The sequence below is a fragment of the Castanea sativa genome, chromosome 1 (genome assembly GCF_040712315.1).
Source record: "Castanea sativa cultivar Marrone di Chiusa Pesio chromosome 1, ASM4071231v1".
In the NCBI taxonomy this organism is placed as follows: Eukaryota; Viridiplantae; Streptophyta; class Magnoliopsida; order Fagales; family Fagaceae; genus Castanea; species Castanea sativa.
The window spans coordinates 37,674,282-37,695,957 of record NC_134013.1 but is presented as its reverse complement, the minus strand read 5'-3'; the positions used below and the strand labels follow the sequence as shown (position 1 = coordinate 37,695,957).

At 35.1% G+C, this 21,676-nt stretch overlaps 2 protein-coding genes across 7 annotated transcripts; both read left to right on the top strand.

Annotated features, from left to right (window-relative positions):
• The first annotated feature begins 1,537 nt into the window (after positions 1–1,537).
• LOC142612327 (putative galacturonosyltransferase 14) lies at positions 1,538–11,098 on the top strand. 4 transcript variants are annotated; one of them, XM_075784443.1, is made up of 6 exons: positions 1,538–2,262; positions 3,347–3,402; positions 3,537–3,692; positions 8,103–8,693; positions 9,347–9,649; positions 10,157–11,098. In XM_075784443.1, exons 1-6 carry the CDS (start codon positions 2,070–2,072, stop codon positions 10,439–10,441), a joined length of 1,584 nt encoding a protein of 527 aa, XP_075640558.1. In that variant the 5' UTR covers positions 1,538–2,069; the 3' UTR covers positions 10,442–11,098. The 4 variants fall into 4 exon arrangements, with proteins under 4 accessions (XP_075640558.1, XP_075640553.1, XP_075640549.1 ...); XM_075784438.1 differs by having other exon boundaries at positions 3,534–3,692; XM_075784434.1 differs by having other exon boundaries at positions 1,538–2,286.
• Positions 11,099–13,167: 2,069 nt separating this feature from the next.
• LOC142640235 (membrane-anchored ubiquitin-fold protein 1) lies at positions 13,168–16,635 on the top strand. Of its 3 annotated transcripts, none has more exons than XM_075814320.1 (5): positions 13,168–13,411; positions 13,882–14,186; positions 15,583–15,747; positions 16,097–16,173; positions 16,272–16,635. In XM_075814320.1, the coding sequence occupies exons 2-4, from the start codon at positions 14,054–14,056 to the stop codon at positions 16,150–16,152; spliced, it is 354 nt and encodes a 117-aa protein (XP_075670435.1). In that variant the 5' UTR covers positions 13,168–13,411; positions 13,882–14,053; the 3' UTR covers positions 16,153–16,173; positions 16,272–16,635. The 3 variants fall into 3 exon arrangements, with proteins under 3 accessions (XP_075670435.1, XP_075670431.1, XP_075670426.1); XM_075814316.1 differs by having other exon boundaries at positions 16,097–16,183; XM_075814311.1 differs by having other exon boundaries at positions 16,097–16,400.
• The last annotated feature ends 5,041 nt before the right edge of the window (positions 16,636–21,676 follow it).

The following is a 21,676-nucleotide window of genomic DNA, read 5'->3' as shown; positions in this document are numbered from 1 at the left end:
AAAAAAAAAATGAAGAGGAAAAAATGAAAAGACAATCAGTATGGTTATACCGTTATGGTGAATAGATAATATGATATTATCATATGAGAAAGCCATGGTTGTGAATTGAATATTGAAGATTGCTTTCCTAATCAATCTCATATAATGAAACCTTGAATGTCCCTCCACCTCCCTTGATTATTTGAAACAAGTTCTTAAATAGCTCTACCATAACAATAATTATGCCCACAATAGTTAATTAGAATCATAACATGCGTATCCTTCATTATCTAACAATAAAGAGCTATATTTCAATATTTATTTTTTTTCCCTTGCTCCAAGTATTTCAGGCATTGTTTGAGTGTCATCCTTTTCTTTTTAAAATCCATTTATTTTTAAAATATAGATATTGTAAGAGTTCAAATGGTAATCTAGTGGTAATAACATTATTTGTGATGCTTCATGTTTATGATTTGAACCTCACCTCTTCCTCTCTCGCTACATATTTTTCATGAATCTAAAACCATGCGTTTATTTTTTTTTATTATAGGATCGTCTTAAAATAGGTGTGTATGATATCACCTCATCTAAAGTTTTAAACTCATTTCTCATTAATTGTTTACTATTAGATAGTTGTTCTTAGAGAGGATCATGATATTTACCATGGGCTTCATGTGACCATTATTAGCGCATTATTAACAGTTTTTTTCCAGTAACACATGAGTTAACATTAAACTAAGAATTCACAAGTCTATTACAATGCATATTAACTTTACCACTACGCAATCCCTTATAAAAAAAATCAAAAAAAAAAATCAAAAAACACTAAGCAATCAGAAACACCGGAGAAGTTCAACTCAAACTAATATATAGCTATAAGTCAGCCCAATTAGCCTTGGCTTTTAGCCCAATGTTTTTCACCTTTTACAGCCCACAAGGTTAAAAAACCAAGCCCTGTCTAAGCAATAGTCCATACCCTATTAATTATTTATTATTCATCCTGGAGCCTGTAGTGGTATTTGTCCAAAAATAGTAAAAATGTTTAGCTCAAAAAGTGAAATAGTTTTACAGTTTTACCCCTGAAAAATTTACCTCCCTTCAACTTAAGCCCACCCAGACCCAGGGCAGCAACAGCAGGCAAAAAAGTATAACTAAAATTAAAAAGCAGCCCTCTTATCCACATAAAATCCCCCAAAGCTTGGGCATAACAATAGGAGAGCTCCCAAATTAGCTCCCAAAATCACAGAGCCCTCCCTGACCCCCCAACTTTCCTTGTCCCTAAACCTAAACCTTTCAAGGTCAAACACCCCCACCACAAGTTTCTCTTTCTCTTTCTACTCTCTCTCCAAACCCAACACGGTTTTGACTCCACAAAGATTTGAATTTTATTATTATATTATTATATAATTATTAAATTGGTAATTATTACTTACCAAAAAAAGTGTATTGATTAATGAAATTGATTATTATTTTTTTAAATGTAAAAAATAATTTTAGATCCGACGGCGATCCACCAATGGAAAAGCAATTCACAAACTAAGAAAGAAAGAAAGAAAGAAAATAAAAACACCACCCAAAAAAAAAAAACCATATTTTTATTTTTATTATTATTTTATATTTTCTCTCTCTTCCCCTGTCTCTCCTCATTCTCTCTCCCTGTGTGTGGCTTTCTGTGTGTGAAAGCAGTCTCTTTGATCCATGGGAATAAAAATCTGTTCAAAACCCAGATACCAAAATAGGATTTTGTATTGAAATCAGTGATAGGGAGGCCTAAATTTGATTTGGGTCGATCTCCAATGCGGTCTTATAGAAGACCAATAAAAAACAGAGACAACAGCTATTGTTATCATTGCAAGAGCGGAAAAACACAGAGAAATAGATCTGAATTGGGTGGTGGGTGTTATAGAGGGAGTGGGTGTGAGCTCGGATCTGATGGTGGAGATTGTTTTGAAAGTGGGTTCAGAAAGTCGGGTAGGGTCATCAAGTTTTGAATTTGGCATTAATAATAATACTAATAGTAGAATAATATTAGAGGAGGAGTTGGAGGTGGTGGTGGTAGTGGAGGAGGTGGTGGGGCTGCATAGACGACGATGCAGCTTCACTTCTCGCCCAGCATGAGAAGCATAACTATCTCTAGCAGCAGCAGCAATGGGTTTATTGACTTGATGAAGATCAAGGTCGCAGCTCGCCATATCTCTTATAGGACTCTCTTCCATACCATTCTAATCCTTGCTTTCTTGTTGCCCTTTGTCTTCATTCTCACTGCTGTTGTTACCCTTGAAGGTGTCAACAAGTGCTCCTCATTTGGTACTTCATATTTTTCATCTCTTTTTGTTGTTGTTGTTGTTGTTTTTTGTTATAGATCTTGGTTTCAATTGGCTTCTTTTGTTATGCCCGTCTGTGGATTCTTTGTCAGGTTGATTTGTGTAGCTGAAATCTTATTGTTTCCTCGATTGATTCATTGGGTTCAAATTTGGGTTTTGTTGTGATGTCCATTTGGTGTAGCTGAATCTGATGGATTTGTTAAATGTTTTAGCTGAATTTGGTTTTGGGTGGTATGCCCATTTTGTAATTATTTGTCATGTTGATTTGTGTAGCTGAACCTGATTGGTGTATTAATTCTGTTGGATTGGCTTTTTGTTCTAATGCTTTGTGGTGGATTTTTTTTTTTTGTCATTTTGGTATTTAAATGGGTTGCATTGCTTTTAAATTGAATTCTATATATTCTGGTATGGTGTAATTGATAATGATTCGTCTCATAAGTTTCATATTTGTTGGTACTTTATGTTGGTTTACTAATGACTTGTTGGAGTGTTTATATTGTTGAACATGTGAAATGAATAGACTCTTATCAGGAATTCAATTGTTTTGTTTGATTGAATTTGAGTATGAATTGAGAGTTGATATATTTTTCCTTAATGACATATGCAAAAAATTGTGATTGGATGATCACTGCATGTTCTTTTTTTCCAAATCCATAGATTATTTACGCATGTTCCAGCATCATGTGATTTTAATATTTGAATTCCATTGTTTGTTCTGTTTTTCTGAATATATTATAATTCTCTATATTGATATTGAGCTTCAACTTTAGTATTTGCAGAATTTTGAAGAGAAAAAATTGGTTCTTTATTATTATTTTTCATGCATCTTGCTTATCTTCCTACTTGGCCACAATTACTACATCAAGCATAAATTTGGTTGTATTATAGTCTACAATTTCTTATTCAGTTCCCTTGTGTTTGCTTTCTCTGGCCTGCTTTTTTCATTCATATGCTAGTTAGATCAGGCTTTAGAATTTTTTCTTAATGATATCATAGTGTTTATGGCAGACTCGTAAATTTATCCTTGCTCTTCTGTGCTTCAGATTGTTTAGGTAGGCGGTTAGGACCAAGGTTTCTTGGTAGGGGTGATGATTCTGGAGTAAGTAATTCTTCCTTGATACTTTAATTGTGTATTAATTATCAGCAATGAAATTCAATTGTTCTTTTAAGTCTACAATGCTTGTTATAAACTTATAATGGATCCTTGTGGTGGTGGTGGTGATGGTGCAGCAGAGACAGGTTAGAGACTTGTACAAGATTCTTCACCAGGTGAACACTGAGGAAATCCCACATGGTCTAAAGGTGCCAGATTCATTTAGTCATCTCGTTTCCGATATGAAGAACAACCAGTATGACGCAAGGACCTTTGCTTTGGTGTTAAGGGCAATGGTATGTTGCATGTGAAAGAAATATAAAGCTGTTTAGATAGTATTTTAATACTAGAAGAGAGTGTTTTTTGGAAACTGAGGTTTCCTCTTTTTTTTTTCCCCATCATCTCGCAATTTGTCAAGCTATCAATTTTGAGTCTTCGAAATCACTTTAGATCTATTGACAATGTTTAACGAAATCCTAATATTGTGTGGGTTAGACCCTTTGGTAATATTTTTAACATTTGTAGCTCTGTTGGGAGATTGTTTGTTCTTTTGGGATAGTTTGCTCTAGACCATCCAGTCTCCTCATTAATGAAATTACCTAAAGAAAGAAAAAATGTAGTGAAGGAGATGAAAAGTTTCCCTGTTATATGCCCCAAAATTATGACCATCTGGTTCTAATTTTAGTAGACATCCAAAGCCTTACAAACAAAATTTAAGTTTCTTCTATCAAAAGTAAGATTGATTGCCATTTTTCCTTTTTAGTGTAACTCTTGTAGTCTTATGAGGTAATTGCAAAAGGAATGCACTAGTGAACATGCTCATGTTGGATGAATAGATGTCTGTAGTTCAACAACAATAACAACTAAGCTTTAATCCCTAAGTTTTAGAGTTGGCTATAGATCCTCAGCAAATTAGCCAAGGTTGGCCACATGTATTCTTGTTCTCCATTCTATTCTATTATATTAAAAATCATACCTTCTCTTACCTTCTTAATTGACATGTAATTAATTCTTCTAATGTTATTTTAGGTTGTCCTCAACTTTTTTTCATTCCCTAGACTCTAATAAACTCGCTCTTTCTCGTAGGTTTCTTAATTTCTTTCCTTTGCACATGCCAAACCATCTCGATTGACTTTCTAATCTTCTTATCAATAGGGGTCACCCCTATTTTTAAGTGAATGTCCTCATTTCGATACATGTTGATAGGTCCCATGTATAAATTTAAACTTACAACATGACTTCTTTGATTCAAATAAAAGTAGACAAGGTTGTGTTGTGCATAAATGATTGAATTATTCTCGGGGATTAATTTGTATGTTTGGCTTTTTGTTCAATCTTGTGGTTCAAGACTCGAGTTCTATGCTCTGGGTCAAAATAGAATGGAAAGGAGAGAGAAGGGGGGGGGGGGTTCTGAAAGATATAGATCTCATCAAAGTACTTTACCTTTTGACTTTCTTTGCTTTTGACAAAAGTACACATCTTGATGATTAAGAGTAATATGAAAGGCACTAATTTGGTCATTAAACTCTTTAATGGGGGACTACCATAGCGTATATTTCTGGGCAACTTGATTTGTTGCGAACAATTTGATGTGGGGATTTGAAAAGTTGTTATGCCAAGAGCCTTGTAGCTCAATTAATTGGTACCTTTTGGTGTTTCCAATGGAGACTTTTAAGGTTCAAATCCCCCCACCTCCATTTTAACTATAAAAATAAAAGAAGCTGTTATGGAAAGTAGGGGATAAATTTAGATTGATAAAGACTTTTTTGAGAGAAGAGAGGAACCATTGGAGGATGTAGGGTGTTTCCATGTCTCAAGCCTTCTCTACAGTATCTTATAGTTCAAGCTTGCCTATAAATATATGACTCTGAGCCTTACAAAGTTTAGTAGGAAGTATGATATCACTGTTTTATGGTGAAGATATCTTGAGTTCCCTGATTGGTCCTATCGTATGTGTCTAAAGCTATTTCACAGTTTTATAATTTGTCCGTCACTATAGAAATCTGAGTTTTAAGTGTTTATTGAGTAGGAAACACAGTATCAGTTTTATAGCCTTATCAGTGGCTAAGTCTTGCAATTTAAGTTCTGCATTGCATTTTTTTTGTCACAATATGCTGACCTTTTGTTTGCTTCTATATAGTTTAATTTCATTTCTACATATGCTCACGAGCATTTATACCATTCCTCTAGGTTGAAGGTCTTGTGCTATAGTTTTAACCTGGCAATTGTGCTTGCTGAAACCCCGAGTTTAGTCTTATGTTGTTGGTGAAGAACACAGTACTTAACCTTTTTCCTTTTGAGCTCAGCTTGTTCATCTATGCCCAACTCTAAAATTTGGAGATGTGATCTTGATGCAGCATTTGTTGCCGATGGAAACTAATTTTTTCACCTTCTAATGTTAGTTTTCTCTAGCATATGTCCAAAGTTTTTACTATGTATATATATACGCACACTTTTGTCCTTATAATTTTGCTTTACCTGTTGCATATGCCCTGCATACATGGGTGGTGCTTTTGAGATTTTTTAATGAACTTTACTTATAAAATAAAAAATAAAACATCCATGTATTTATATTCATTAGCTTGTTACTCAGGGATTCTGTCGTATTGTTACTTTTGTTATTAAGAAAACAACCACCACCAAGCCTTTATCACAAAACTTTGGGGGTGATTATGTTCGGCCACATATATTCTTTATCTTCTTTTTGTCCTATTGAAAGTGATACTCTCTATAATCTCCTTAATTAACATGTCATTTTCATTACTTCCACTAATGTTATCTTAGGTTTTCATTTACCTTTTGCGTTCCCTTGACTTGAATAAGCTCGATTTTTTATTAGTGCATTAATTGGTATCCTCTTCACATGATCAAATCATCTCAAACAACTCTCCCTCGTCATCAACAGGGGTCTCCCTTACCTTCAAGTGAATTTCCTCATTGCAAATCCCATCTTTCCTTATATTTCCACATATCTATCTTAACGTTCTTATTTCAGCTACACACATTTTATGACAATATTGCTTCTTAATTGCCCAACAATTAGTGCCATAGAGCATAGTTAGTTCTTATATTACTCTACGATCATACAGTACTCTTGATGCACTTCCACACTTTATCCACCTTATTCTTATCCTATTTTTTACATCCTCTTAAATTTCTCTATCCTTATGAATTATTGATTCTAGATTTTGAAAGTATTATGGGGATCCAAGTGGAGGGAATGATAAAAGGTAAAGGAAGACCAACTATCACATTAGTAGAAGTAAGGAAGTAACAGAGCATATGACTTTAGATAAAATAAAATTGAGGAAAAGAATACATGTGGCCAATCCTAATTAATTTGCTGACGATCAATAACCGACCCCAAAATTTTGGGACCAAGGCTTTGTTGTTGTTATGCAGACCTTTCTATGAAAAGCCTTTATTTCTCTTTTCATCGTAAGACCACAAGATATTGTCTTGTGTGAGATGCATCTGAGGAAATTTTAGAATGTTTCTTATATACAAAATTAGGAAATTTGAAATCTCTTTGCGTAGGGATTATGGGAACTTTAAGTTGGTTGTGTCCTAAGTTCTTAACTACAAGCTTGACCTTTTTCTGAGCTGATATCTCCTGTATCCTATATATTTTGATTAAGATATTCTTGATATTACTTATCAAAAAAAGATGAAGATATTCTTGATATTGACTAATGGTCCTTGTTTTTGGGTTTTGTCATGATGAGCATTTTAGTCCTTTTTGTTCCCTAATAAGGAGCTTAATGAATTTTGGGGCCATGTAAGTAATGGGTTCTTTTCATCTAGCTTACACCAGATGATGCATATATTTAGATTCTCCACTGAGAATATAAAATTGGACTCAGATGGTTGGAGTATTAAATGACTTTTATGAGGTTCCAAATTTGTTCGTACCCTCTAGGTGTCATGATGGGTAAATACTAGTGTGGCTGATGCTACTAGTGTCATGTTGGGGCCTAAGGAAGGGAAAAGTATAGGACTTCTCTTAGAAATATTTGTGAAGTGATTTGGCTATTGCTATAACTTGGAGAGTACTAATTATTTGATCATGAAGACACCTTTAATGATGGGAGGAACTATCACTATATTTCCTCAACTATTTTTACCTTGGGTGGCGTGTCTTGATTCTCTGGTGTTTTAGGGATTTCTTTCACATATTTGGTTTCATATTTTTGCTTTAGCCCATTTACGTATCTTTTCCCGCATTCCTCTAATTGTCTTGTTTCATTTGTATTTTTATAGCTAACTTTCTTGTCTATATTTTTTCTTCACTATTTATACGCTTTATTTTTGTAAGGAATGTGTATAAGGAAGCTTTTAATTTAAAATATTACTTGTTTGCTGGTGATTCTTGGGATCTAAATTGACAGGAAGGATTGTAATTTTAAGGAGAATAAGCTTTTTTATTTGGTAGTGAGATGTGTTCAAATATTTATCCTTATAAAAATAAGATTACTTGTTTACATATCCTTAACTTGATACTGAATTGTTTATATCTGTGCTGGAGCTTAATGATTGCATTTGCTGTACTAAAAGTATTGGATGTTGTCATAGGCAGTATGAAGGGATGTTTGTTTAGAGAGAGAGAGAGAGCACATTTGCTCCTTCCTCTCATTCCCCCTCCCCAAATGGAAAATTTTAAGATAACTTCAGCATATTTTCAACAAATGTTTTGTTTATTTGCACAGATGGAGAAATTTGAAAGGGACCTTAGGGAGTCTAGATTTTCAGAGCTGATGAACAAACACTTTGCGGCAAGTTCCATTCCTAAAGGGATCCACTGTCTGTCTCTGCGCTTGACTGATGAATATTCCTCCAACGCCCATGCACGCAAACAATTGCCTCCTCCGGAATTACTCCCTTTGCTCTCTAACAATTCTTATCACCACTTTATTCTGTCTACTGATAACATTTTGGCTGCTTCAGTTGTTGTCACTTCTACTGTCCAGTCATCTCTAAAACCTGAAAAAATTGTCTTCCATGTCATCACTGACAAGAAAACTTATGCGGGTATGCACTCATGGTTTGCATTAAATCCCGTCTCCCCAGCTATTGTTGAAGTGAAAGGCGTTCACCAGTTCGACTGGTTAACAAGAGAAAATGTTCCAGTACTTGAAGCTGTAGAGAACCAAAATGGAATTAGGGATTACTACCATGGGAATCATGTTGCAGGGGCCAATCTTAGTGATACAACTCCACGGAGATTTGCTTCAAAATTGCAAGCTAGAAGTCCAAAGTATATATCCTTGCTGAATCATCTCCGCATTTATATACCTGAGGTAATTACATGCAATTTGAGACTGTTCTTTTCCCTTATTTGGTTTCTGGAGACCTATAATTCATGATGCTATTAGTTTATTCAAGAATACCCCCCCCCCCCCCCATAAAATGCTGTTGCTTGATATTGTAGGCAGTTAATGCTTTGAATGTTTACTCTTCTCCTGGTTGGAAATGTAGGCCAAAATTTTCTCTCGTCTCCTTCCCTGCATAACCCTGATGTTATTGGAGCTGTAGACCCGTAAGTCACATTAGTGGTGACAAACAAGTCTCATTAAAAATGGTCAAGAATTTCATCAACTAGGATGAAAAAAAACTTGGCATACAACTGGGGCTGTTAGCTATCAGTTTCTTGCGAGTTAAATATATTTACTTAAATTGAGTGTAGTAAATTCTAAAAAAATATTGGATTGCTTTGGGTTGTTTATTGAATTTGTTTTGGGTGGCAATGATTATATAGTGTTTTTGTTTTGGATAAATTTTCTTTATTTGTACGACCTTATGCATTTCATCCAAAATAAGTGTGCTATTATTCCTTTCATGTGCTTTTCTCTGTACACAGCCTGTGTATTGGAGTTGCACCCTTTTTAGTTTTTTATGAAATTATTTACTTATTAAAAAAAAAGAAAGTGTGCTGATTATGTATATTGAACAGCTCTTTCCAAACCTCGACAAGGTGGTCTTTTTAGATGATGATGTTGTGATTCAGCGTGATTTATCTCCACTTTGGGAAATTAACCTTGGGGGAAAGATTAATGGAGCTGTTGAAACTTGTAAAGGTGACGATGAATGGGTAATGTCTAAGCATTTCAGGAACTATTTCAATTTTTCCCATCCCCTCATAGCAAAGCATTTGGACCCTGATGAATGTGCATGGGCTTACGGGATGAATATTTTTGATCTCCGTGCCTGGAGGAAAACAAAGATAAGGGAAACATATCATTCTTGGCTGAAAGAGGTAAACCCAAGTATTCAGTTTTACTGGCAAACTCATTATTTTTGTTTATCTACTCCAGGAAATAATGTGATTTTCTATCTGCAAGAGTATCTATGCCAAATATTTTTCCTAACCTCTCTATACATTCCTTTTAGGTGCTGGGTATGAAGTTTTATTTTGGGTACTTCTTATCAAAGATATTTAATTAAGTCCATCATTCTCAGGCAATTTAAGTTCATTACTAGTTTCTGTATTTCAAAAATGTCAATTTGTTTTGAAGTTGCTTAGATTATGCAAATTTCGTGCTTTTTACCCTATTCTACCCCCTTGTGGAAAAATTCTAGTTAAATGACAGTATTTTTTGAACAAAGATGTTTCAACATGGGCCAGAATTTTCAAATGTGGTTCCTTTTCTGGTGGAGTTCACTGTTGATTGTATTTCACATGGGCAATTGTTCATCTAACTATAGCTAAAAAACAGATGCATTGCCACACTTTAACTTAGATTCTGGTTTTTTTCCGTGGCAGAATCTGAAGTCAAACTTGACAATGTGGAAGCTTGGAACCTTACCACCAGCTTTGATTGCATTTAAAGGTCATGTTCATCCAATTGATCCATCGTGGCACATGCTCGGCTTGGGCTATCAGAGCAACACCAACATTGAGAGTGTGAAAAAGGCTGCAGTTATTCACTACAATGGCCAGTCAAAACCATGGTTGCAGATTGGCTTTGAGCATCTCCGGCCATTTTGGACCAAGTATGTCAATTACTCCAATGATTTTATAAGGAACTGTCACATATTGGAGTCGTAGTCTATCAGGTAGAGGTGGTTTAAACAAGATAGATGGGCCTGGAAAAGACACGAGTGATACAGGTTTCATATAAGTTTTTTTGTGGCTCGGAATTCTTTTTGAGATTTATTTGAGAATGCAAGAAGAAAATTGGCCAAAGGGACAAACCTTGCAAGGTCCAGATTCGCTGTCATCCCCTGCACTGTTGCAGATAAGGACTAACATCACTAGCACGGCATGAGATTCATTCTTTCAATCTGTAACATAGCAATCCATCCTTTATTTTTTGGTTGAGAAAAGGATACTATTATTGGTTTTCCATCAGGGGAGTCCTGCCTAATTTCTTAGAGCATATTCTGAAATAAGGTGGAAATATACAAAGATAGAAGGTACTGTTGTTAATGCCATCATGTTGATTGGTGCAAGGAAGAGAAAGGCTAGGATAGACTCCCCCTTTAGCCGAGAAATGTTCTTTCCCTTCATTTCTTTTTGTTGCCTTCATTTTTGTTAGTACCCATTTTTTCCCCTTTCTATTGATATCATCATTTAGGGTAGATCATGAGATTGCTCTGTTACAGGTCCCATTCAAATGGAGAACTGTTCTTAGGTTATATATCGGTATTTGTTATGTACGATTCATGAGAGACATTGAAATGTGCAGAAAATTCTTTTTCCCAACTTTCTTTGTTCTTTCTGTTTCATGATATTATCAAATTATTGAATTTATTTTATTTGGCACCCAGCCTTGTATTCATAATTTCATTCGAAAGAAACAAAAACAGAAGCTCATTCTTGCCCTAATGGTCTCTTTTCTTGATCGCCCCTTGGCAATTATAAATAAATACACTTAATAATCTCATGAGCAATGGGGTTGGTATAATTTAGATTCTGACAGCTCATGATCATTCAAGGCATTCATTCCATTAATTGGAATTTGAGTTTTCCATTGTGTTTGGCATAACATTCCGAGGGAAACAATTTTTCATCTATACATATATGTAAATGGCTAACAAGTGAGTTGGAGACTACTAGGAGTTGTCCATGCTTCATATGCGTCCAATGCAGAAGGTAATAATTATTTTGTACATCCAATATATATCTAGGAAAAATGTTTCTACCAAATGTATAAGATGGCCCTCTTCATGCATTGACAGTTTACTATATATATTGATTATTAGTTTTGTATTTTATGCACTGCAGTCTTTGGTCTCACACCATTCCCTTCAACTGCTCTAGGAAACATTGCGTCATTCTTATGTCATGTCATGAGGTTGATGTCCAAAAATTTGCCCTTCAATGTTTTCTTGCTGATTAGCAGGAGATTTTCTACCATAACAAATTTAATGGAAGATTCTTGTTCATGGAATTTGGTGAGTCGATGATGACAAAGAAACCCATTTAGAAAATTGCTGTAATATTTTTAACAATCCCCACAGCCGTATTTGGTAAATTCCGGTCTTTCCAGGTCCATGGGGATGGGGATGGGGCCGGGGGGTTCCCAATGCTTAACACGTTTCATCGACGAAATAGCCCATTTGATTGGACCCTTTGGCATTTACTAAACAACTCTCATTTTTCAATAAACTCTACTATTTGCATGATTGGCACTGGCTTATGTCACCAAATTGCATTATTCTTCCAAAATCTCGCCGGAGAATCTGAATAGTTCTTGGACTTGTCAGTTGCCTATGCTATCAAACATGATGAAAGTACATATACAGTATCAAAGACAGCAGATATGCATGACGCATGCACCAATTTTACTGTCTATCACAACAGAGGGAATTGGTTAGATATTTCACTATACGCATGTATAAGTGGTGATATCTTGTTCTTTCATAGGGTTTGCATTCTGCAAATGAATCATGTCTCTCACAAGTCACAACATGTCAACTCTATACTTGTTTACGAAAGAGAATACATATGTTGAATATTTTTATTGTACACAATATGTATATATTTTTATTTGACCATCAAAGGAAAATCATCCTTATACTTAAAATGTTTCAACTTTAGTTTTTCTTTTTTTAATAGATGTTTCACTTTAGTTCTTATCCCTTAAAAATTATTTCAATTAAGTTTTTATGGATGCAAAATACTAACTTGACAAGCATAATTTAATAAGACTAAGAGCCTTATAACTCAAATAGTTAATACCTTCTAATATTTTCTATGAAGATATATAAAATTTAAATCTTCTGTTTCCCAACTATTAAATTATAAATAAATAAGACAAACATAATTCATGCCATGTTGTAGGTCTCGAAGTGACTTTGATGTCATCAATTTCGTTTACTATGTCATTATTTTGAATATATTAGATGACCACAAGGATTTTTTCAAATATTTTAAAATATTGGAGCGATTTTGAAACAAATGTGAAAATTTGAGTACTAGATATGCAATTTTTTCCTTTCTTAAGTTGGGGTTTTTTTTTTTTTTTAAAAGAGAATGTATAAGACTCTCTTTGGCTAAAGGTTTCGACTTTCGAGCTCAAAATCTTATAAATTATTATTATTTTTTGGAAGTCGCAACAGTTGTAGCATGAATCTGTCTGTGTGATAGACACATGGTCATGGTGGTCATGGTCATGAACTATGACCATGACCATGACCATGACCATGACCATGACCATGAATGAATGAATGAGTAAGGATGATGCAGCACGAGCACGTATAGTTTGTAAGATTCCAAGTTAGGAAAAAAGGAGCAGACTTTAAAAATAAAAAGAGAGCAAGACAAAAGCTGTCCATTTCCATAGCCCTTTAGGGCATTAGAAGAAGGCAAAAAGAATGGAGTCATTGACCTCGGATATAGAAGACTTTGAAAACTCCGAAACAGCCTCGTCCCTGGAAACTTATTTGATCTCTTCCTCTGTCTCTGACTTTTAGTATTAATTATTAGAACCTCCTCGACTTCTTCTTACTCTTCTTGGATTTCTTAACCAAAAGTTTTGGAAAAGGAGGAGCCCCTGATCAGTTTCTGAGCCAAGTAAGACAACCCATTTAAGGTTTTTCAATTCTTTTGGTTTTTGATTGATTTGGAGGTGACCCAGATGAAACTTTTTTAGTTGATTCTTGTTTTTGGTTTTCATTACACACCAATTTGAAGATTTGATGTTCTCTTTTTTCTCTACTGAATGCTAGCTGTTAAGAGATTGTGTGTGTGGCTGTGGGTGTCACTGTATCTTTTCTTGCTTTTCCTGGTTTTTGTGTCATACTCTCTATCAGGGTATTTGTCTGTATTTGATTATATTTTGGAGATACACCAAACTAGGCAGGTTTGCTGCAGAATTTCATAGCTGGAAAATGGAAATCCCAATTGGACATAATTATTATTATTGTCATTATTTTTGAAGTTTCCTCTTTTGTATTAGTTTCCAATTCCAGAATACTTGGACTTGTTTCTAATCAATATCCTGCCCAAACAACACCTCTTTAATTATTTGGTTTTTAACTCAGATTTGCAGAATACCCTACTGAGAATTTGATGAACTCTTCACGTGTGGAAGGCAATTTAAGTAATCAGTGGGCTATTGATTCCTAATAGCAATCCCAATTGACAAAATTGATATTTTAGAGAAGGCCCAAGTGAGGATATTGGGAGTTGAAATTCTGTCTTGGATCTTTGAAGATGGCTGGGGTACAAGATCAATTAGAGATCAAGTTTAGGCTGACTGATGGATCAGATATTGGCCCGAAAAGCTTTCCTGTTGCGACAACTGTTGCAACTTTAAAGGAAAGCATTCTCGCTCAATGGCCAAAAGGTTGGTTATCTTGTTTCTTTATGTTTTTTGTGTGTCTGATTTAATCCCGCAATTATCTTATCATAGTTCTTAATTGTGAAACATATTGTGGCAACTGTTTCATCATGAATTCTGGGGTAAGTCTGTTGGATGAGATATTAATATCTATTGTTTTAATGACTAAGAAGCTCTCCTTTGCTTTTTTGTGTTCCATCTATGTAGTGCATTACATTTCCTTTTGAATTCACAAACCATTCATTGGAGTGGAACGGTTACAGACAAATTTAGCCATTGCCATAATGATGACAGACTACTGTAGCATCACCATGATATATCCTAGAAACAGACTCAGTAATGCTACAAACAAAATATTTTTCACAACAGTTGACAAGTTTTTACTAGTTCTCATTTGGGCCCATGAAATTTTTGTGCCTCTAGACTTGTTGAAATGGATTGTATGTCATATCCTCTCAAAGCAACTGACTAGAATCACTAGAGAGCCCATTATGGGAAAAAGAATGTAGGGTCCATCCCTACAAGAGATGGTAGTTACATATGCCAGTTACACCATAAACCCTCTCCCATTATGGACTATCTTAAATGCTCTGCGTGATACACAAGGGATAATTTCATTTGAAGTATATAATAGCATAAACATGTTGCTGTGTTACTTATAATATCATTGCATTGATGAAGGTCAAATTTATTGAAAAATTAGGTTATTGCTTTGGAGGAGCATGCATGGGGCTCTTTTTAGGGAACTAGAATGGTGATATTAATGAATATAATGATATAAACCAACTTTCCCCATATGATAAAAGATAATTTCTTATGAGTTGTACTTGTCATCTCTCTCTATCTGACTTTTCATGGATTTTGTGCTTCTAATTAATCTCATGCTTGAGTTATTAGCTCCTTTCTCTAAGAAATTAGGCTGTCTGACATAAAAGAACCAATGAGAGACAGCTAATTTTTTTTTGTAATTGAATGAAGGTGGTCTGAAGTGCACTGGCAGTTCCCAAAAAATGCTGGGTTTATGCCCACAAGAGGGAAAGAGTAGAATGTAGCTGCCAATGCCACATTTGGTAATGGTCAAGGAGATTCAGATTTCCTGTTGACAGGCCTTATTTGATGGGCAATAATAAGACAGGTCATACTTGGTGAAAGTCAAGTACCTTATCTAAGTTTTTACTATAAGTTGCAGTTGATATCTAAGCATTTGATAGCATTAGTGAGTGACACTAAAAATGACAGCCTTTAGGTCTTACATTCCATTTTTTTTCTATATTTTGTTCTTTCTTGTTTATTATGCATCCAAAGAACTTTTCTTTTTAAAATTTGTTTCTCTATGAGCTGGCAATCCCTCCATATTTAGCTATCCAAGATATATAAACGTGATATTATCTGATTTTTTTAGAGAAGGAGCATGGTCCGAGGACAGTGAAAGATGTCAAGTTAATAAGTGCAGGGAAAATATTGGAGAACAGCAGAACACTTGGAGAGTGCTGGAGCCCATTATGTGAGATCCCTGGCGGAGTTACAACCATGCATGTTGTTGTTCAGGCACCTTTTTCGGAGAAAGGTATAAGTTTGTTTTTGAGAAATTCCTTGAGTTTTTTTGCTGAAACTTGACAATGAAGACAGATAGTATTCCTATCTCTTAGGTTGATTTGGTAGAGAGAAATATATAATTCTGCTTTGGTTCTTTTGATTATCACCTTAAGTAATGATAACTGTGATATGGCTCCATTCCGCTGACTTCAATATTGGCAACTGCTTAATAGGAAAAGCACCAAACCAGGGCCAAGTGGCCAACTATGTATATACTTCTATCTAACTGCTCTGACCCTTTCCCCAACTTCTAGAGTTTATTCTATGTAGTGCTTCTACCTCATCTTTGATATAGTGAATCTCTTCCTCTAATTCAACAGATAAGAAAGCGGCAAACCAAACAAAGAAGAACAAGTGCCTCTGTGTTATATTATGATTTGCAGTTTGAATAGTGGAGGTAACATAAAGTGAGTATGGATATTTCTATTTTGTTTTATTTTGGGTATAATGGTGGAGATAATCGCACCTATTTGGGTGTATGTTTCTCATTTACAGGTGTTGGATCTATTAAGATAATGAAAGTTGGTGATTGAGGCAGAATTATGCACATTTGGTATATTTTTTACATTGTTAAAGTATACTGGACTCTATTATGAAATCATATTTCCAATTTTTATCTTGAAATTTTGTGTCATACCTTATCAATTTTTCCCAATCTTACATCTCATGTAAAATTTGTCTCGCCTGGCTTTGTATTCCAATTTAATGTTTGAGGCCATATGTTGCCCAAGTGCAAGAGCCAGAGAATTACATCCCAGAATTTATGAGGATGACCTCCATCTACATTTCACTTTTTATGATTTTGATTATATATATCATCCTCAAGTAAGCAAGTGATTATATTTTTTTGGGTGCTGAATAACAAGTGAATGTTGTTGGAGGATGAAGAATGGTACCTTGTATAAAATTTCAAAGTACACAACCTATAACTATTAACTATTTATTATTACTATTATAAATTATAAATTGCGTGCGAATCTCTTGCCAAAATTTTTTGATATTGCAGAATACCAACATCAATGGTTGGCCCCATTACACCCTAAGTAGTAGTACTTGAATGTCAAATTACATTACTATTGGTGAACTCTTTGGAGCCTTGCATGCGGTTTCCCAGAGCTGAAACTTGGTGCCGACTAAATTTTGGTGTCCTGAGAGGGTGACGTTGGTACTATTTCTTCCATTAAATGTTCAGAGAAATTGATGAAAAGACCACAAACCAAAATTGAGTACTATTCGGATTAGTTTAGTTGCATTACCAATTGGAACATCTTCAAAATTTTCCTCTTTAATTATAGATATACTGAGCTAGGGGACACTATTAGGCTAAAAGGATATATTGTCTTTTTGTTTTTTTTGTTTTTGTTTTTTTTGATAGCTTTCAAAGGGAGATAACATAGTTCAAAATAGTTACAAAATAGCTGGATTGTGCCAGCATTGATGCATTGGCAATCTGGTTGCCATGTTAGCTACAGACCATACTGGATCAAGGACAACTTTAGGGACTAAGTACAGCTTAGAGATTAGTCCCCATTTTAAAAGGATATATTTTCTTATAAGGCAAATATGAGAGCTGATCAAAATTCCCTCTTTGGAAATTTTCATCTTTTTGGTGCAGTCCCAATGGTGTTTCTGTGTGCAAACTCCAAATCAGATAGGTGCATTACTCTTTGAATCCCACACTTTAGGGGTGATTCTAAATTAAAACCTATAATTTTAAAAGTTTCAAAGTGAACCCTAGTTAACATTATTATATTTCAATCCTTTTTCTTCTCAAAAAATAAATATTTCAAACCTTTTAGTTTTGTTAGTTCCAAATCAACTCCTGAACTTCAACTCAACTTCTCTTGCAATAATTTTTGGGTTAATTACACCTTTCCTCCCTTAATTATTTTTCTCCCTTAATTATAGTAAAATTGTAATGTTTCAATAAACTTCTAAACCAAGACATGTCCTCTTGATCTATTGATAACTAATCACTAACCTGTGCACAGAATAATTAAATAGAAGTTAAAAATGTTTATTTACTGAAGATACCATGACTTTGAAGCTGAATGATGATAAATCATTTTGTTCAAAATTAAGATTTACATATACATTGAAAATAATTTCTCCTTTTTGCAACCAACATGTTAATCGAATACTACTCTTAGCAATTAAGAATCAAAGTTTAGGAATAACATTGGATCATGTAATTGTTTATCACATAAAATACATAATTAAAGGCTAAATCTAATGCAAGTGCAATTAAATTTATTGTAGTGACCATACAGTTGCGGAGGTTTTGCGGAAGATAGCTAGACCTCATGATTATAACAAATTTAAACACCCTTCATTTTTACTACTTTTCAATATGCACACCAAAAAAAAAAAAAAAATCATCTTATTCAAAACCTAACTTCTGTCACACCTCATGCCTTATAATGTACCTTTCCTATAGAGAGAGAGTCACTTTCACGTCTTCTTTACCTAACAAATCTCAAAACAATAGAGATAACCTCATGAGCATCTCCTACATAGCCTTATTAAGGGCATCTTGGCTGCTTCTCAAAAAAAAATTAAGGGCGTCCCTTTTTAAGGGTTCCAACTGTCCATTATATTAAAATAATTGGCTATTGAATATTGAATATTGAATATCTCTATAGCTAATATTGTACATTTATTTGTTTCTCTTATGGTTAGAGCTTAACCTCGGCAATGCCGAGGTCAGCTTTATCCAGCAATTTCCTCTTTTTCCTGTCAAGGCAGACAAGCATAGGCAGCTAATCATAGGTAGAGACCACACAAGCAAATACTATTGTGAATGAGTTCATTAATCCCTCACAACTAAAAGCAATGATTTAGCTGTGAGAAATACCTCATTTGGAATCTAAATCAATTATTGTATATGAGTAATAGTAATGCATGTGAGTGGAAAATGAAATACCATGTAAACTACGTGTCATGCTAATACAATCAATCCTTACCCAATGTAAATTTCTAATCAAGTGTTGAATATCCCCGATCACATTCCCAAGCATTGACTGATGAATCTTCAGAGTTGAAATAACTTTCATGGTAGAATTGTTATCTCCTTCAATGACTGTTAAGGGCCAAAATTTCACAAGAAAGCTCATTCCATGAAAAGTAAGGAAAAACCATGAGCCTTAACAAAAGAATGCCCAATTCATGAAGCTAAGAAGGATCATGAAGGCCTAAAATCCCAAAAAGAAGAAAAAAGAAAGAAATAATAATAAAAAAAAGAAAAGAAAAAAATAAGAGGATCTCGGACAAGGATCCTGGCCAGAGGACATGCAGTAAGGATCTCGATCAAACCAGAGGACGTAGTTTTACCCAACAGACCTGGCACGTCCTCCCCTGGGGTCCCAGACCAGGTCTGCTATGTCATTTTCAACAAAGCTGTGATAATACGTTGAGTAGCCCATCCATTCTTTTGACGTTCCCAGAAGGAATCTTGCATTTATAGCTAAAGTCAAATGCCCATTTTGAGTTATAATTGCCTAAATAAGCTAAACCCCTGCCCAATGCACCTTTTCAGGTCACAGAGGACATAGTTTTACCTAGCAAACCTGGCACGTCCTCTCCCGGGGTCCCAGACCAGATCTGCTATAAAAAGAACACAACGCATAGCAGAAAGGGGGAATTCTGATGGGAGAAAAATGGGTATTTAGGGGAAAAGTTTAGAGGTTTAAAACACATATTCTTAGAGCTTTAAAAGCCTAGCAAGGAAGAGAAAGAAATAAACAAAAGAGAGAGCCAAGGAGTAGGAATTTGTCCCATATCCTTGAGATTATTTGAAACATCACTTAGCCTCCAAAGAAACATAAGCAAAAAACATGCACATATTATATATCACTCTCTCCCACAAAAATCTTCCTCACCTAACTATCTTGGAAGACAATACCCAAGCAAAACTACTTAAACTTGAGTTCCAAATCCCACAAGTCTTGTGCAAAAGCATTAAGTATGTGAGAATTGGGGCCGAGATCCTCGTGGCTAAATCATTCTCATGAAATTCATTTATACATATATATATATATATATATATATATATATATATATATATATATATATATATGTTTATGTATTAAAATGTACATCCTAATCTAAGAAACTAACAATTACTTGAAGATATGTGTATTGTATACTATGTTCTTATGCAGGACCTATGAAGGTAAAGGGAAAGAAAAAATACTCCATTACATAACAAGAAGGAAATCAGACAGAATCATTAAGAAAAAACTCTGTAAAATTCAAAGAAAACAAGGGAATATCTCCTAGTATCTTAGAAACAGCCACTACAGTACATACTTGAATTCAAAAGGATTCAAACTTTGCAAGTCTTAGAGGCTTAAATAGTCATCTAAGTCTGTAATTTTTGAGCTTATTTGGACCTTGTATTACGTTTTAGTGAGCGCATTTGTAATTCATAACTAAGAAAAATTAATGGATTAGTTCTTATTGATTTGAGAATCCCGAACAATTACTCTGTGTTTTATTGTTATAATCTTGTCTTCCTTTGTTGTTTTCTTGTTGCTCAATACATATTCTCGCTTGCTAGTGTGTACGTATTGCAGGAGTCTTACCTTGTGCACCACTTGATTTTGTAAACAGCCCATTTAGCTGCGGTGAACCAAGCCCAGTCCCTTCAAACTACAACAAGAGGGCCCAGCATCCTTGCTTAAACTTGGGCTTGGACACCGTCCAAAAATTGACCCTCACAATGACTAATTTAGAGAAGCCTGCATCCATCGCAAACTCAATAGCTTTTCTACATGCAAGTAGTTCAGCTTCCTCACTGCAAAACACTTCCGGTCCCTTAGCTGCCATGGCTACCATAATCTCACCTTTCTCATTTCGTATAATGGCACCATATCCGAATCTGTTGAGGCCTGAGAACATCGCTGCATCAAAATTAATCTTGAAGTCTGACTGTGGAGGAGGCTACCAGGTATCCCGAGCAAGCTATATCACTTGTTCAGTTCCCTCTGTTCTTGTGCAATCCAAAACTCCCCTAACAGCTCTCTTGCACGATTGATCAACCATCCTAGATCATGGAACTTCCCTCCATGTACAACCCGGTTTCTTTGATTCCAAATCAGCCAAGCTTGGACCAACACAACCTCCATGTCTTGTAACTCAACCCAATCCATCAAGTATTCCATTAAGTGAATCAAATCAGCCAAACCCAAGACCTCCTTTTGTAGAATTTTCAAGCTACTAGACCACACATCCTTGGCCGCCTCATATTCCCACAGAGCATGGATAGCTGACTTTGAAAATCTCATACATATAGGACATATCGCATCATCAATTATTTTTGCTTTGACAGATTCAATTTTGTTGGCAAGATATCATTGCAAGCTCTCCACCCAAACACTTTAATCTTGTTTGGAATCTGAAGCTTCCATAGGGCAGCCCAAACTTGTCTCCCCACGCAGCACCTTGAGCTTTCAACTATATTTCCTCCTTGCAATACTTCTCTCGCCACCTTATATGCGGACTTGACTGTAAACAACCCCTTTTTATGATGCAACTAGATTATAGTGTCTTCCACATCTCTTCGGCTTAGCTGGATTTTGCAAATGGCTTCAGCATCCACTTGCTCAAACACGTCCATGATAAATTCAGACCTCCAAGCATGCAATTCTTATTCAATTAATTCAGCCACAGTCACCTCTCGAACCTTATCCTTGACTGGAAACAAAGGCGCATTTGTTGGATAATTCGGTATCCATTTATCCCCTGAAAACCAAATGGAAAGGCCATTCCCAACTCTCCAACAACATCCCAACTTCAAAATAGGTAAAGCAGCCACAATACTCTTCCACGCAAAGGAACAATTTGGGGACTCTTTGGCATCAAATAAATAAGTTCTAGGATAATATCTAGCTTTAAGGCAT